The sequence below is a fragment of the Haliaeetus albicilla genome, chromosome 5, assembly GCF_947461875.1.
Source record: "Haliaeetus albicilla chromosome 5, bHalAlb1.1, whole genome shotgun sequence".
NCBI classification, from domain to species: Eukaryota; Metazoa; Chordata; class Aves; order Accipitriformes; family Accipitridae; genus Haliaeetus; species Haliaeetus albicilla.
The window spans coordinates 31,457,949-31,472,307 of record NC_091487.1 but is presented as its reverse complement, the minus strand read 5'-3'; the positions used below and the strand labels follow the sequence as shown (position 1 = coordinate 31,472,307).

Here is a 14,359-nt window from a genome sequence, read left to right as displayed (position 1 = left end):
CCCTGGGCAGCCTATTCCAATGTCTGACAACCCTCTCAGTAAAGAAATTTTTCCTAATATCTAACCTAAATCTCCCTTGCCGCAACTTGAGGCCATTTCCTCTCCTCCTATCTCCAGCCACCTGACAGAAGAGACCAGCACCCACCTCACCACAACCTCCTTTCAGGTAGTTGTAGAGAGCGATAAGGTCTCCCCTCAGCCTCCTCTTCTCCAGGCTAAACAGCCCCAGTTCCCTCAGCTGCTCCTCATAAGACTTGTGCTCCAGGCCCCTCACCAACTTGGTTGCCCTTCTCTGGACACGCTCCAGCACCTCAATGTCTTCCCTGTAGTGAGGGGCCCAAAACTCAACACAGCACTCAAGGTGCAGCCTCACCAGTGCCCAGTACAGGGGAACAATCACCTCCCTGCTCCTGCTGGCCACACTATTTCTGATACAGGCCAGGATGCCATTGGCCTTCTTGGCCACCTGGGCACACTGCTGGCTCATACTCAGCCAGCTGTCAACCAGCACCCCCAGGTCTTTTTCTGCCGGGCAGCTTTCCAGCCACTCTTCCCCAAGCCTGTAGCACTGCATAGGGTTGCTGTGACCCAAGTGCAGGACCCGGCACTTGGCCTTGTTGAACCTCATACGATTGGCCTCAGCCGATCGATCCAGCCTGTCCAGATCTCTCTGTAGAGCCTCCCTACCCTCAAACAGATCGACCCTGCCTCCCAACTTGGTGTCATCTGCAAACTTGCTGAGGGTGCACTGAATCCCCTCATCTAGATCACTGATAAAGATATTAAACAGAACCAGCCCCATCACCGAGCCCTGGGGAACACCACTTGTGACCCGCCACCAACTGGATTTCACCCCATTCACCACAACCCTCTGGGCTCGTCCATCCAGCCAGTTTTTCATCCAGTGAAGAGTACACTTGTCCAAGCCATGAGACGCCAGCTTCTCAAGGAGTATGCCATGAGAGACAGTGTCAAAGGCCTTGCTGAAGATTACCAACTGAACAAGTTTTAAAAATGTCATCTAAAACCTTGACACAAGTGAGAAATTATTAGAGTTCAGAAAGCTTACTTAAAAATGTAAAGGTAATTTTGTTCCTATGACGAAACACACTGCTTGCTTTCTTGCAATCCATGTTCGCAAAATCTTGCAATTATTTTAGATTTTCTGATGATGACTAAAAACTTATAGAAAGACCCAGGGAAGAATAACTAGCATGGCCTGTATTTCTGTAAAAGTACTAGAAGCAAAGTTGACACATTAACTGCTTCCTTACTAACATTTGCCTGTTGGGTATCATTTTACTCAGTGTATACTGTCAGTGATGCAGCCAGAGAATGTAAGGAAGTGGTGTTGATAGGATATCTGTTTTTTTCATCCTATTTTTACCTACTCTCTCCTGAAGCAGAAAAAGAATGGTAAGGCAAGACAGGAGGGGAAGTTCTGAAAGATTCTGCTTATGCAGAGAAACTAGAAAACTTGAACTCTGCATCCAGAAGGTAACAATTATGACACTTACGAGCTGAAGACAACAAAGCAAAACATAAACAAAGAAGGAAAGAATCTTTTAGTCCTAAGAACTTCAAACACAAATTCATCTATCTGAAATTCATAATCCAAGAACGATGTAGGCTAATGAACAGTGAAGGATACAAAAATCAATCTACTCTAACCAGTAATGAAATTTCTACAGAAATAAGAGAAAAGATGACAGCTAGAGATGATTAAAAGGCCACAGAGAAAGAATAACTGTAAAAGATATCATCTTAGACAGGATAGAGAAAAGATAGTTGTATTTCTCAGAGACACCAGAAAAAGAATGTGTTGGCATAGCTATAAAGACACCAAGAAAAGGATGCTTTCAATCACAAGGAAGCAAAATCGCAAACTGTGACCAACTATATAAGTACTATAAAATGGTGTTCAAAGATATAACATCATAAAGTTTATCTCAAGGAGCTGGCAGTCAAACTAACATTACAATCGAGTTATATGTTGATATATGGCATTTACTGTAATTGTATAGTTATCCACAGTTTTTATTCAGTTCAATATATTTTATCATATACAAGACAGTATAAGCTGTACTGAATCCAAATAAAATGTCTGCATCTAATGATCAGGTGGTGTACCATCTATGTGATACTAAAACAGAAACAGCTTCTTAACAAAAGCAGTGGATCAATTCCTGCCCTCAGCAGCTCAGCAAGGGAACATAAAATAGCTGCTATTTGACTTTCTTGCTTCAGGAATACTGCCAAGTTGAGCACAACTGGTCACAGCAAGCAGATGAAAGTACGTTCCTCTAATTCACACAAGATGCTAACACTTCATTGGCTGCCTTCCAGAAGTGGGCAAAAATCTCTTACATCCCAATGTAATTTTGCCCCAGTAAAAACAGATAGAATTTTTATAAGCAAATTCATATTAAAACTGTAAATATAAAATTGTTTTTTACTCTAACATGAAAAGACTTGGCAAATTTACACAGCAGTTTTTAATAAACTTTCAAGAACAAGGTATAGCATAGGACATAAATTATGCTGGGAAGAACATAAGTCTGAAGGCATCTAAAGTAATTGTTTCCTTGAAGTTCTTGAAAAACAGAACTCAAAAAGAGTCAGAGTATAGAAGTACAGAGCCACAGCAACTCTCATTTGTCAGCTTGTTCTATAGACTCTGTGCTTCCATTTAAGGGGAAAAACGGCAAATATAGTTCATCCAAAAAAGGTCACAAATACACAGATGAAGTGGTGGTGGTTGCATCTACAGACAGCTTGAAATAATAACTTGAATACACCCTTCATTTTAGAAGGAGGTTAACTCATCTACAATCTAGATCTCATGTAATAACTTAACATAAAACTTCTCCAGAAAGAAAGGGTATGAAAGACTGTACCTCTCAATCATTAATATCTCTTTATTAGCATTAACTAATAGCACTTGAAATAAACATTTTTTAAAGCCTAGTCAAAAGAATACCAAACAGCTTCAAAAACTAGGAGCTAAGCTTAAACAAGTGAGTTTATCAGAGGTAGCATATTCCATTCTGTTCAAATTTATTGTGAATTTTACATTATGTTATTTTGGTGATTCACATTTGCACCCTTTATTTCATGAGTGGAACAAGAAAGTTACCTTTTCATAGGTCCGGTTGAAGCTTGTAGTGAATGCTACTTAATCATACACACTTTTCAAGTTAAGCTCACCTTACATAAATTTACTTCCTTTTCTTGAGCAAAACAGTCAGACCGCGTTTTAGAGAGAGAGACCCACAAAGATGCAACTTTTGGTTTCTCTTCCTTTGAGTGTTTATGAATGACTGACTACTCATTTACAGCCATCTTTTGATTATAACTTTGACTCCAACTTCTGTACCTTGCTTCCTGGTTTGGGCTACCTACTAATTTTTTAGAGTATTCCAATCAAAATATACTTCTTACAAATGTAATGTGATAAAAATCCTTTCTCCAAAGATTCAGATCCTTTTTCAGTCTGAAATGCAATTTAACTAAGTAAATGTTGGATTCAGTAAACACATTAGAGGAGACTTCCGAAGCACTAGTAAAGGACTTTCCTCTTTTGTGCATCGGGAGACTAGATGAACTTTTCTAACATTTTGAAGAAGAAATCACATAGAAAATGCACAGCTAAGAAAACAGCAACATGGCAACCAATACATTACTGACAGTATGGTATTAGTGATACTGTTCAATTAATGCCCAGGAGTGCAGCCTGACAAACCAACTGGGTTCAACATCCAAATCTATGGTTTTAATACATTTCTGAAGTGTCCCCATATCTCCTATACAAACACTATCAGAATCCCATACAGTCAACTGCAACAAAGTGTTAAAATAGATAATATTTAAAAAATAAAAGGAAGAAAACAATGTAAGAGGTAAAAATAAAACTGTATGAGGGCTACTAATGTTCATAATGAAAGTTCCCTTTTCCTCTTTTAATGTGCAGCTGACTGAATCTGTAACTCAACATACCCTTTTGCTTCCACTCTCATAATAATGCCCGACCTTTCACTTCCAAAATGCCAGAATCTACATTGGCACTGAATGATGATTCATCTGGCTGACTGCAATAGCCTGTGCTTATCTCCCCTGGACCAGTCAGCAGACAGACACACAACATTTATTCAGCAAGTTAGATGATTCTTGCACTCCATTAAAATCCTACTGTGTAATGCACCAATGCAAAATGCAAGTAATAATGTTCATTATGACTATAAAAGCAGAGCAGGTGCTGCATTCTGAGCTGATTAAATTTCTTGTGTTTCACCAGAAACCTCTAGCTCTACCACAAACTATTTCAGTTGTATTGTATGACAACCGCAGGTACAATTTTCTTCCCTAAAATGGACTAAAGTGCTTCAGCTACAATGAGCAACTCCTCTCAACTATAAATTTTTCTAGATAAATTTTCATGTTTCAAGAACCTGTAATATAAGCTCTAAACCAGATGATCATATTTATTAGTCCTTAAACTGCCAAGGACATAAGTACAATAAGAAAAAAAAAATAATCACAGGTTGTCCAGCCTTTAGAAAAGACTTTGTAATTAAGTAAACTACAATGAAAATTAGAGAATGCACAGTATTAGGATATGAACTGATTGTATAACTCCATACTACCAGGACTGACAGTTCAGCTTACTCTACCCTGACCAATATCGACATGTGCAATAAAAAATGAATGCAGTGGATCAGTACAGCTTTTGACATCAGATATCAGTGCCTCAGGGGATGTTTACCCACAGCGTACAGTTTTCAGCAGCAAAGCTGCAGCAGTAACACTATATTCTACTGCCTCTTTCAGACATGCCATTCAAAAACAATTGCCATAATACAACTTGAATTTATATAAACTTCAGAATATATATTCTGTTTAGATACTTTTAAAGTAGGCTAGAAATAAAACACTTCAACCAGTTCAACACAAGCATCTGAACTTATATTGCATTCCTTTTGTCCTTCCCACTGCTCGAGTGTTCAATAACATCCACTGTGGTGCTCATGGCCAATCTCTCCTGTTTTCAGAGGGTTTTTTCCTCTCTTCAAAATAAATTTTCAAGGCATATCCAAATTAAGTATCATGAAAAAAATTCTTGTAGCCCTGTATTTAGGTAACTTTTTTTCTTTTTATATTAAAAAGGAGAGAGAGCCCATCTTCAGCTAATTTGTGATGCACTATTGCCAACATCTAAAATAATTTGAAACTATGTCTGAATGTATTTCAGTAAAAACCCACCTGCATTAGTTTGAATACTTCCCTGAACATTACAGACTGTTTAGATAGTTCTTTCTCTTCTCCACTATTGCAGAACTAGGAATACTTTCCTCCCCTCCATGACACAGGCATTTTATCATTGCAGAAATGAATTGCTGCATTTAGTTCAGGCTCATCTGTGGGAGGACACTGATGCTCTTGAGAGTTTATGGAGAAAATATATTTAATTTTGTGTATAACTTGAGACAGCTGACTGAAGTCTTTCATTTGTAATAGCATAATCACCAGTCAGGCCATGACATATTACAAGTTTCATTTGCTGTCCTTCACATTTAGAGAGAAAGTAAGTCTTCTGAGCACAGTGTTGTCTAGTTAAAAACTCTGAATTGTTAGCAGATGAGTCTAAATCCAGCAATTTGTGCAATGTTAAAGTTCATGTGCAATTGGGGGAGGAAACCATTCCCAATTCTATAATACTGGAACAGGTACTGCGTGGCTGATCTTTTACTTCTCTTGCTGGTAGTGTTTAGGAGCTGGTATTACAGCATGTCAATATAGAAAACATATCTTAGCAATTACTCTTCACAGAAAACTCCTGCAGCAGGACAGGAGGAAGATTGAAGGCAGGTGCAAGTTGATGAAAGTTGGGATTCCAGCTTCAGGAAACCACGCTAAGGAATCTGGTATGACAATGTAACTGAAAAGGTGCAAACAACTGACCCACCCCTTTTCTTGGGTTTCAGCTGTTAAACTCCTTGAGACATCACCAACTGATGACTGAGTGGTCTCCACTCCTCCTCCTCTGACAAACTTCATGTTGTCAAGGTTTCATACTAAGATCTCTTTGCATAGCTAGGGGGGTAACAACCGTTTCTGGTTGGTTGGTTTTTTTAAAGTTGATTTCAGTGTTTTATTAAAAAAAATCACAACCATTGGTCTAAGCAGCTTGCATCAATTAAGTACATCACTTTTAAAACATCATACATGCACCCATACTAGCAGAAAGGCATTTATGTGTGCGTAATCTAAAAAGACAAGTTGCATGAAGAAGTATGAGGAATGAAATGATATTTCTTGCTGACATCATACCCTTGTAATTGGGGAGGGAAAAAAAAGTCCTCAACTCAGAACTACATGAACTAGATACTTAAGCAGTGGTTCTCCATGAAGCCCCATATAATTTTTGGATTATCAAAGTAATACCAGAAGAAAACACTTATTTTTGGAGAAAAAGAGGGAAGAGGATTTGTAAATAAAGTTTATTAGTCTATAAGAAGAGTTGTGACATCTCACATTTTCTTTTCCAGTACCTTAGTAAAGTAATAAGCAATAGAACTGGTTTGCCTTCAAAGCTCAAATCTGGATACTCTTTTAATGTATTTGTTGCTTGAAATAACAAAATCATAAAAATCCTACAATTTTCTTTGAGGTTTTGTTTGTATTATATGAGAACCTTACAATCTTACATGCCAGAAAAGACAGTGTATCTGAAAATAAACATCTATTTAGATTTACAGAATACTGTTCAAAAATGCATTACACTTTTCTTGAGGATCTAAAGGTCAGAAAGTAAGAGAAAACAAAACTCTGATTGCACGTACTATTGAAATAATTTCTTACATTCATTATCAGTATTTAAGGTGCTTATATTTTAAATGAAAACATTTTCTCTTAGATTGTTAGATCTGCTATTAAATACTTATTAAATCTGATACTGAAATATTTTTAAAGTTTTAAATATTGTTTCACGACTACTTTACTTCATTCTATCTGAATGGTCTTTCTAATATTTATAAACTGCTACCAGCTGTAAAATCCTTGGCATCTGTTTAGGTCATGTGCAAGAAATGACTTTTTTATGCAAAGATCTAATAACTTGTAGAAGTTTTACATAGTGATGTTCTGAAATTCCTAAAGGATCACTGTCCTAAGTGATAGGCATAAAGTAAAAGAATCTAAAAAGTGGTACAAGTAACTTCAAAAAAACCCCCACAGCCCTTCTTGTCAAGAAGTGTCTTTATTTGTAACAAAGACTGGAACATTAAGTCACTAGTAGCCAGAGGACCTAGAGATATATTTTGGTCATCTGTGGTGATCCGATGGCTTGATAAAGATTAACTGAAATCATCCTTACCAAAACAATTTTTTGAATGAAAATGCTGAAAAACTGTTGTTAAAGGATATTAATTCTCTTTCTCAGTTTTGTTTCTTAAAGCATAACAGGAGTGAAAGACATAACTAATACCCTACCTACATCAGGTTTCTTACTCATGTGGGCATGCCCACCAAAGAATAGTTCAAGAGCAGAGCATTGACTCACACAAGAACTCAGGCAATGGGCAAGAAAAGAGAAGGTAAAGAACAATGAACAAGGAGAACTGATATTTATATGTGTTACAACACAGACCTACTTGAAGCATCTGAGGTGCATGCTTGTCATCTCTTTTCAGTTCCATTTCACCATATTGTGCTATGATGATTTCCACAAGATTTAAGAGAGAATACCATTTGATTAAATACGAAGGAACAGTAAGCTTCACCTTCTTAACTAAAGCAGCAAGAGGAAGATGAGGGAAAACGTGGTCCCATTGCTGAATGGGACAGGCAACCTGGTGACAAAGGCTAGGGAAAAGGCCAACGTACTCGACGCCTTCTTTGCCTCAGTCTTTACTAGCAAGACCAGCCTTCAGGAATCTCAGATCCCTGAGACCAGAAGGAAAGTCTGGAGCAAGGAAGACTTACCCTCAAGCAGAGAAGAATCAGATTAAGGAACATTTAAGCAAACTGGACATATGTAAATCCATGGGGACTGACAGGTTGCGCCTATAACCACTGACCAATGTCATTGCACAGCCACTCTTGAGCACTATGCAGCATCCAGTTCTGTACTGTGTCCAGCTCTGGCCACTCTAGTCCAAAAGAGACATAGACTTAATCTAAATAATAATCTAATCTAAAAATAATAATTTGACATCTTTTGCACAGGGTCAGAGTACATTTCTGGTATACACCATCAAACATATTGGATAAACATTGTGTGAACTTGATTATTTGATAGCACTATCATTACTTAGGGCATAATTTTTTAAGTACTCTGTACTGTTCTAAATCTATTGCCTCTGAAGCTAGTTTAAAAATAAGTGCTTTTCCAAAGAATACTTTGTCAGCTTTGCTAATATAAGATACTATAAATACACAGTTATTTGCATAAGAACTAGATAACAATTTTTCATTGCTAAGGAAGGAAAGGCCCAAGAAAGAATTTGAAATCTTTTGGCAGAGGAGAAAAATGCTTACTACAATTGTTCAATAAAAACACGGAAACAAAATCATAGTCTTTGGGCAATATGGAATTAAGAAACCAGTACACCTTGCAGGAAGAGTCTTAAGATCCCTCAACCCTGACTTGTAAGCAAAAAAAGCCACTTCATTTTAGTGAGGACATGAGTGATGGCTGTAGTTAAGATTACATAAATTAGTGTCCTGGTTTCAGCTGGGATAGAGTTAATTTTCTCTCTAGCAGCTGGTATAGTGTTATGTTTTGGGTTCAGTATGAGAAGAATGTTGATAACACACTGATGTTTTCAGTTGTTGCTAAGTAGTGTTTAGTCTAAAGTCAAGGATTTTTCAGCTTCTCATGCCCAGCCAGCAAGAAGGCTGGAGGGGCACAAGAATTTGGGAGGGGACACAGCCAGGGCACGTGACCCAAACTGGCCAAGGGGTATTCCATACCATGTGACATCATGCCCAGTATATAAACTGGGAGGAGTTGGCCTGTGGCGGGAGACATGGATTGCTGCTCGGGAACTAACTGGGCATCGGTCAGCGGGTGGTGAGCAATTGCATTGTGCATCACTTAAAACTATGTAGTCAAGTTTTGCACATTTGGGGAAATCTCAGGGGCCAGCACACCTGGAGGCTCATTCCCTGCACTCTGGGTGTGCTGACCCCTGCAATTTCCCCAAATACAGGAAACTCAACTGCATAGTTTACTTGTTTTGTATATTCCAAGTCTTCATTATTATTATTACTATTATTTTCTTCCTTTCTGCCCTATTAAACTGTCTTTATCTCAACCCACGAGTTTTACTTTTTTCCGATTCTCTCCCCCATCCCACTGGGTGGTGGGGAGTGAGCAAGCCGCTGCGTGGTGCTTAGTAGCTGGCTGGGGTTAAATCACAACAATTAGGCACTTTCAAAATCATGTGAAACAGCTTTTAGCACTGGATTGGTAGTTGCTCAAAGAGATAGTAGTATTTATCTTACCTTCCAGAAGTAGCTTTAGATATACTGGGAGCGGGGAGAAGAGGGGAGGAGATGGCAGACAGGACACAAAAAACCCCAAATGAAACAAACAAAACAAAGAGACAGAAAGAAACTAATTCTATTACTAATGACTGCTAATAGGAATGATAAAACTGAAACAAGAACTATTCTCAGGTATTAGAACTACTGATCACTTTCAGTGAAAACAAGTTAATGAAATCAAGAATTAAAGATTCAGAAATGCTACAACTATGCAGGTATGATCACACCCTATTTCTTGTAAAACTATGAAACAACATGCAAAAAATGATAATATACTTAGTTCTCAATACATCATAATCTTACACATGTGGTTTGCATTGTAAATTTATTCAAGATACAACAATTTTCTTAATCTATGAATTCCCTCCATTACAATTACCTTCAAAAAGATTTGGATCCCCTAAATTCTCTATTTTCTTTTTCTTTTTTAACCCATCATGACACACTGCTACAGTTGCACAACTTTTGATACAGTTTATACAGTCAGTGAATTGCAGAAAGGCAATAGTCCATCACAGAAGTGAGGTAAATCAGTAACAAGAAGGTAATAAACAAAGATAAATTTCTTTCATGAGTTCATCATAAATAAAGCCAGATAAAATGATACAGCTGATCAATACTGTCAACAACTGTTTAACAGAATTATTAGGAAGTGTATAATAGTGCACTTTGGGGATTTACCTTTAGCTTAAATTTGGTTACTAGAACACAGTACAACAGTTTTTTGTGACATTAAAAATTCCAGACCTTTGGCCAGCAATGTATACTTTAAGCTGGAGGGTGAAAGGAAAAAATATACGGATCTTGGGCAATTGTAGGCACCACCCACACTTTCACACAGTGCTGATTTAATAGCCTTCCTCTAAATATTGCAGAGTTGCTTATACTTAACCACTTTTGTGGAGAGACGCTTCACCTAAAAAATAAAACCATAAATCCCCTAATGCTTTTAAACAGTACAGTTCTTTATCACTTGCAAGTACTGCATGAAGTGCTGCTCCTGAAGATTTAAACAGCTACTTGTCTAAGTTTTGCAAACTGGAAGATACGTGGTCTCCATTTCAAAAGCATATAAACAATACATCAAATAAAGCACTAAATTCCTTGCTGATTTTTTTTCCACTGCATCTGATTTACTGATCTGGAGTAATAATTTTCTGTGGGAAATACGAAACAGAGATTACTGGTATCTTTTCAAAAGGGAAAAATTTGTTTCCTGATATGGAAAAGATGAATGATAACTTACAGGAATGACTTGCATTATTCTTTACTGTACTTCTTCCTATTCTAATCAAAGAGTATGGAATAGGGTCCTATACAAGAAAACTATATTTAAAAGCTCAGTTGGCTTAGATTATGTGACCTAACTCTTACCTCCACTCTTTTCAGCATCCATTAGGACTTTAGCTTTCTCTTCACTAATCTTACAGTCTTCCATAGATTTAATTTCTACTTTTATATGACACAGGTGTCTCCCTATTTTTAACCATCTTTTCAGATGCTCTAACTGCATGTTCCAACTGCAAAAATAAAGCCCTTCAGCCATCTTCTAAGTTTTTTTTATCAAATACCACCTTTACATCTTCACAATTCCAGCATTCACTCTACTGCATACCCTTGTAAACTTTGCACCATTCCTAGTCACATACCTCATCAATTCTTACATCAAAGTTTTTGACAACTCCTATTGACACCTAACGCCATCCCCAGACTTCTTCTACATTCCAGTCACATAATTTGTGCTTATTTCCTACTTAGAGTAATCCACTCTTTATGGCCACTCTGCTGGCCAAACATGCTCCTTAAATCCATTTGTCATTTCACTGTCTCCAAAGTTTAGCCTTTCACCTCATGATTCACTCATACTACATCTCTTCTTACATCCCTTCACCTGCTAGTCACCTTCAGACTATAACTTTCATTCTCTGGCTTTGCATAGACTTACAACTTGTCTCCTCTGACTTTTGTATTTCCTAGGCTCTAAATATTTATTTTCTTTTGTTCCACCTTTTCACCTTACATACTGCCATTTATACCTGTCACACAATCAATAGTCCTGTACAAGAAGCATCCAGCACTCCTCTTTGACAGCCATCCATAAATAATATATATTTCTATAATTTCATTTGCTTCCCCACCTAGAAATTAACTTTTCCTCTTCCCTTCCTTTCCTAATTTTAAAAATAAATCATGTAAGGAGTCAGAGCAGTCCTGGCAGGCATTGTTATGTATGGCTTTGAAAAAGCAGTTACTTTATTGCCAGTGGACATTTTCATGGCACTTCATATAAGGTAAAAGCCAAAAATCCTTACTTTCAAAGGAGCCAGGTCACTGTTAGCAAGAATGGCCTTGACAGTTCCTCCATAGGTGATTATGAACTGACTGAATCAACTAATAGAAAAATGTACACTCTATCCAATACTAAACATTAAACTGTGGATACTTCATGCAAGATATGTGAAGACCAATTCTAATTTTCAAGCTACTCTGTTGATTAAGTACAGGTTAAAATATCTATTGTATTTTGTTGTTACCTGTTATGTTTTGTTTCTACTGTGCTTCTTTGAAAAGGGTTGTGCTGCCACACAGGATGATTTTTCCCTCTAAAAATGTAGAATATGTATATTTTATATTGCTCATTAAAATTAACCCATTGCTTAACTAGCAATATGGACAAAATAAGGTTGTTAAAAAGTATACAGTGCAATAGAAAAAAAAAAGAATTAGCAGGCATAATATGCCTATATACATCTAAGAAAGATTTTGACCCAGCATAGGTGAAAGTCCACACAAACAAAATTTCCTTTTTCTTGAATCCTAACTGGTACAAAAATACTGTGGATGTTTTTAGCTGCAAGCGTAACAGTAATTTTTATTTTTTTTTAGTTACCTGACAAGACAACTTCAACTAGGTCTCCTTCTTGGATATCTGCAGCTGTTTTCACCAACTGGAGAATGTTTTCAGAGGTAGGGTCATGGCGGAAGAGCAGAATTTTGTCATACATTCCATAGAAACCACATTCGGGAAACTGCAAATACAAACCAGTGAGAATTTACTACACTGTAAAATACATAACTGTAAAATACAATTAATATATAATTACATTTTTAGGGCAGACTAGACCATTTCTCAGACTAGTACCAAACAGGATATATATTTTTTCATATATGACAATATTTATTACTATGGTCTGAAAATGGCTTTTCCCCCAAGCAAGTAAGCTCATTTGCCTTTCTCTTCCTCTGAACAATGTGGTATCCACCAGCAAATCAGAGAGAAATAAGTGCATCCCTTAGCCACAACTGATAACTTTTCAAATTCCTAAGCAAGGTGATCTAATTAGACCTTCCTGGAGCAGGTGTTTGGACTTGATGACCTATGGAGCTCCCTTTCAGTCTATATTATTCCATGATTCTATGATTTCTCCCCAGATTACTGCCAAAAAGATGCCTTGAAGCCGGAAGAAATGTTTTTCAGCTCTGCCTAAAATGCAATGCCTAAATGATTGCTCATTAGGAAATACCTATCTCTTGAGACTGAAGTTACTAGACACATAAAACAATGTTTCCAAACTTAACCATAGTCATTTATTTCGATGCAAAGAAGTTGGAGTTTGAAACCAGATTAAACCCTGTTGAAACTAAAAAGGATTTTTAAAATCTCAGAGGTTATAAACTAAACTTGAGATTATTATCTAAGCACCTTTTTTTTCCCTTTTTTTTTTTGCTGCAGCACAAAAATGTGAGTTAATTCTTTTCATGATCCCAACTTAAAGAACTAAGATTTTGTTCTGAAAACACAGTCAAGAAACCCTTTTTCTGATACAAAAGATTCAATTCAATTTTACATCACTGAACTACTCCATGTATTATTTGGGAGTTTTATCAACATGGAATGAAAGAAACACAATAATAAGCACAGCTCGAGAGATAAACTGGCAGGTTTTGAGGTTATAATTACTTTGAAGAGAATGCAGAATAGAAGGGACCTAACAGCAAGTACTTTAAAACAATATATGCATTACTGATTACTGGAAACTTTTCAAATTATCCAAGTATCCCAAGAAAGTTATGCGCTTTTTTAAGCTTTAAAGCATGCACTGAAAGGAGAGAGACAAAATGGTCAGATGCCTGGTTTGAGTTTTGTCTGTCTTATTCCAGAATATACCACAATTACCAATCCACTGCTAATTCTTGGCTGGACACATTACCTGCCTGAAAAAGAAGTTGCTGTACATAGTTATTCATACAGGTTTTATACTGAACAGAAACAATTTCCAGACTCTGAAACATAAAACATTCTCACAAGATCTGCAAAATTCTGCTATAGTGCATGTGTTTAAAGATGGAGAATTTTTGTTCATGTGCACCGTGCACCACATTAAAAATCCTAGACAGACTGCTTATCTATATGATATGAGATACTATTTTAAGGCCATTTCCTTGAGCACCTTTATCATCCACTAATTAGGAACTGAAAGAGTGGGCAATCTATTGCCAAACTTTGAGAAGGTTGGCAACAACATCAACACATATATTTCTAAACAGGCATTACAATCACAGACATTAAAAAAGATCCGTATTTGTAAAACTTTCCTAGTAATCAGTTAACCATTCATATTCACAACCTCAGTTGAATGAATAGTCACAGTAACAGCAAGGTATACTTTACCGTGTTCATAAAACTGAAAATGGCTTACTATGCCATGTTCAATTCACATTTCCGAAGTATTTCTCACTGATGATTACCACCTTTATGTGGACCAAAAACTTGCTCTCTAAAAGTGTGGTCTGTAGCCTTCTGAAAACATTA

General features: G+C 37.0%; 1 protein-coding gene across 2 annotated transcripts in view; it reads right to left on the bottom strand.

Moving 5' to 3' along the window:
* The window catches only part of PRKD1 (protein kinase D1), a 151,735-nt gene that overhangs the window by 61,196 nt on the left and 76,180 nt on the right, over positions 1-14,359 (bottom strand). For both annotated transcript variants that reach the window (XM_069784060.1, XM_069784061.1), the window contains exon 2: positions 12,437-12,575. In XM_069784060.1, the coding sequence (XP_069640161.1) occupies positions 12,437-12,575 (139 nt within the window). The remainder of the gene's footprint in view (positions 1-12,436; positions 12,576-14,359) is intronic.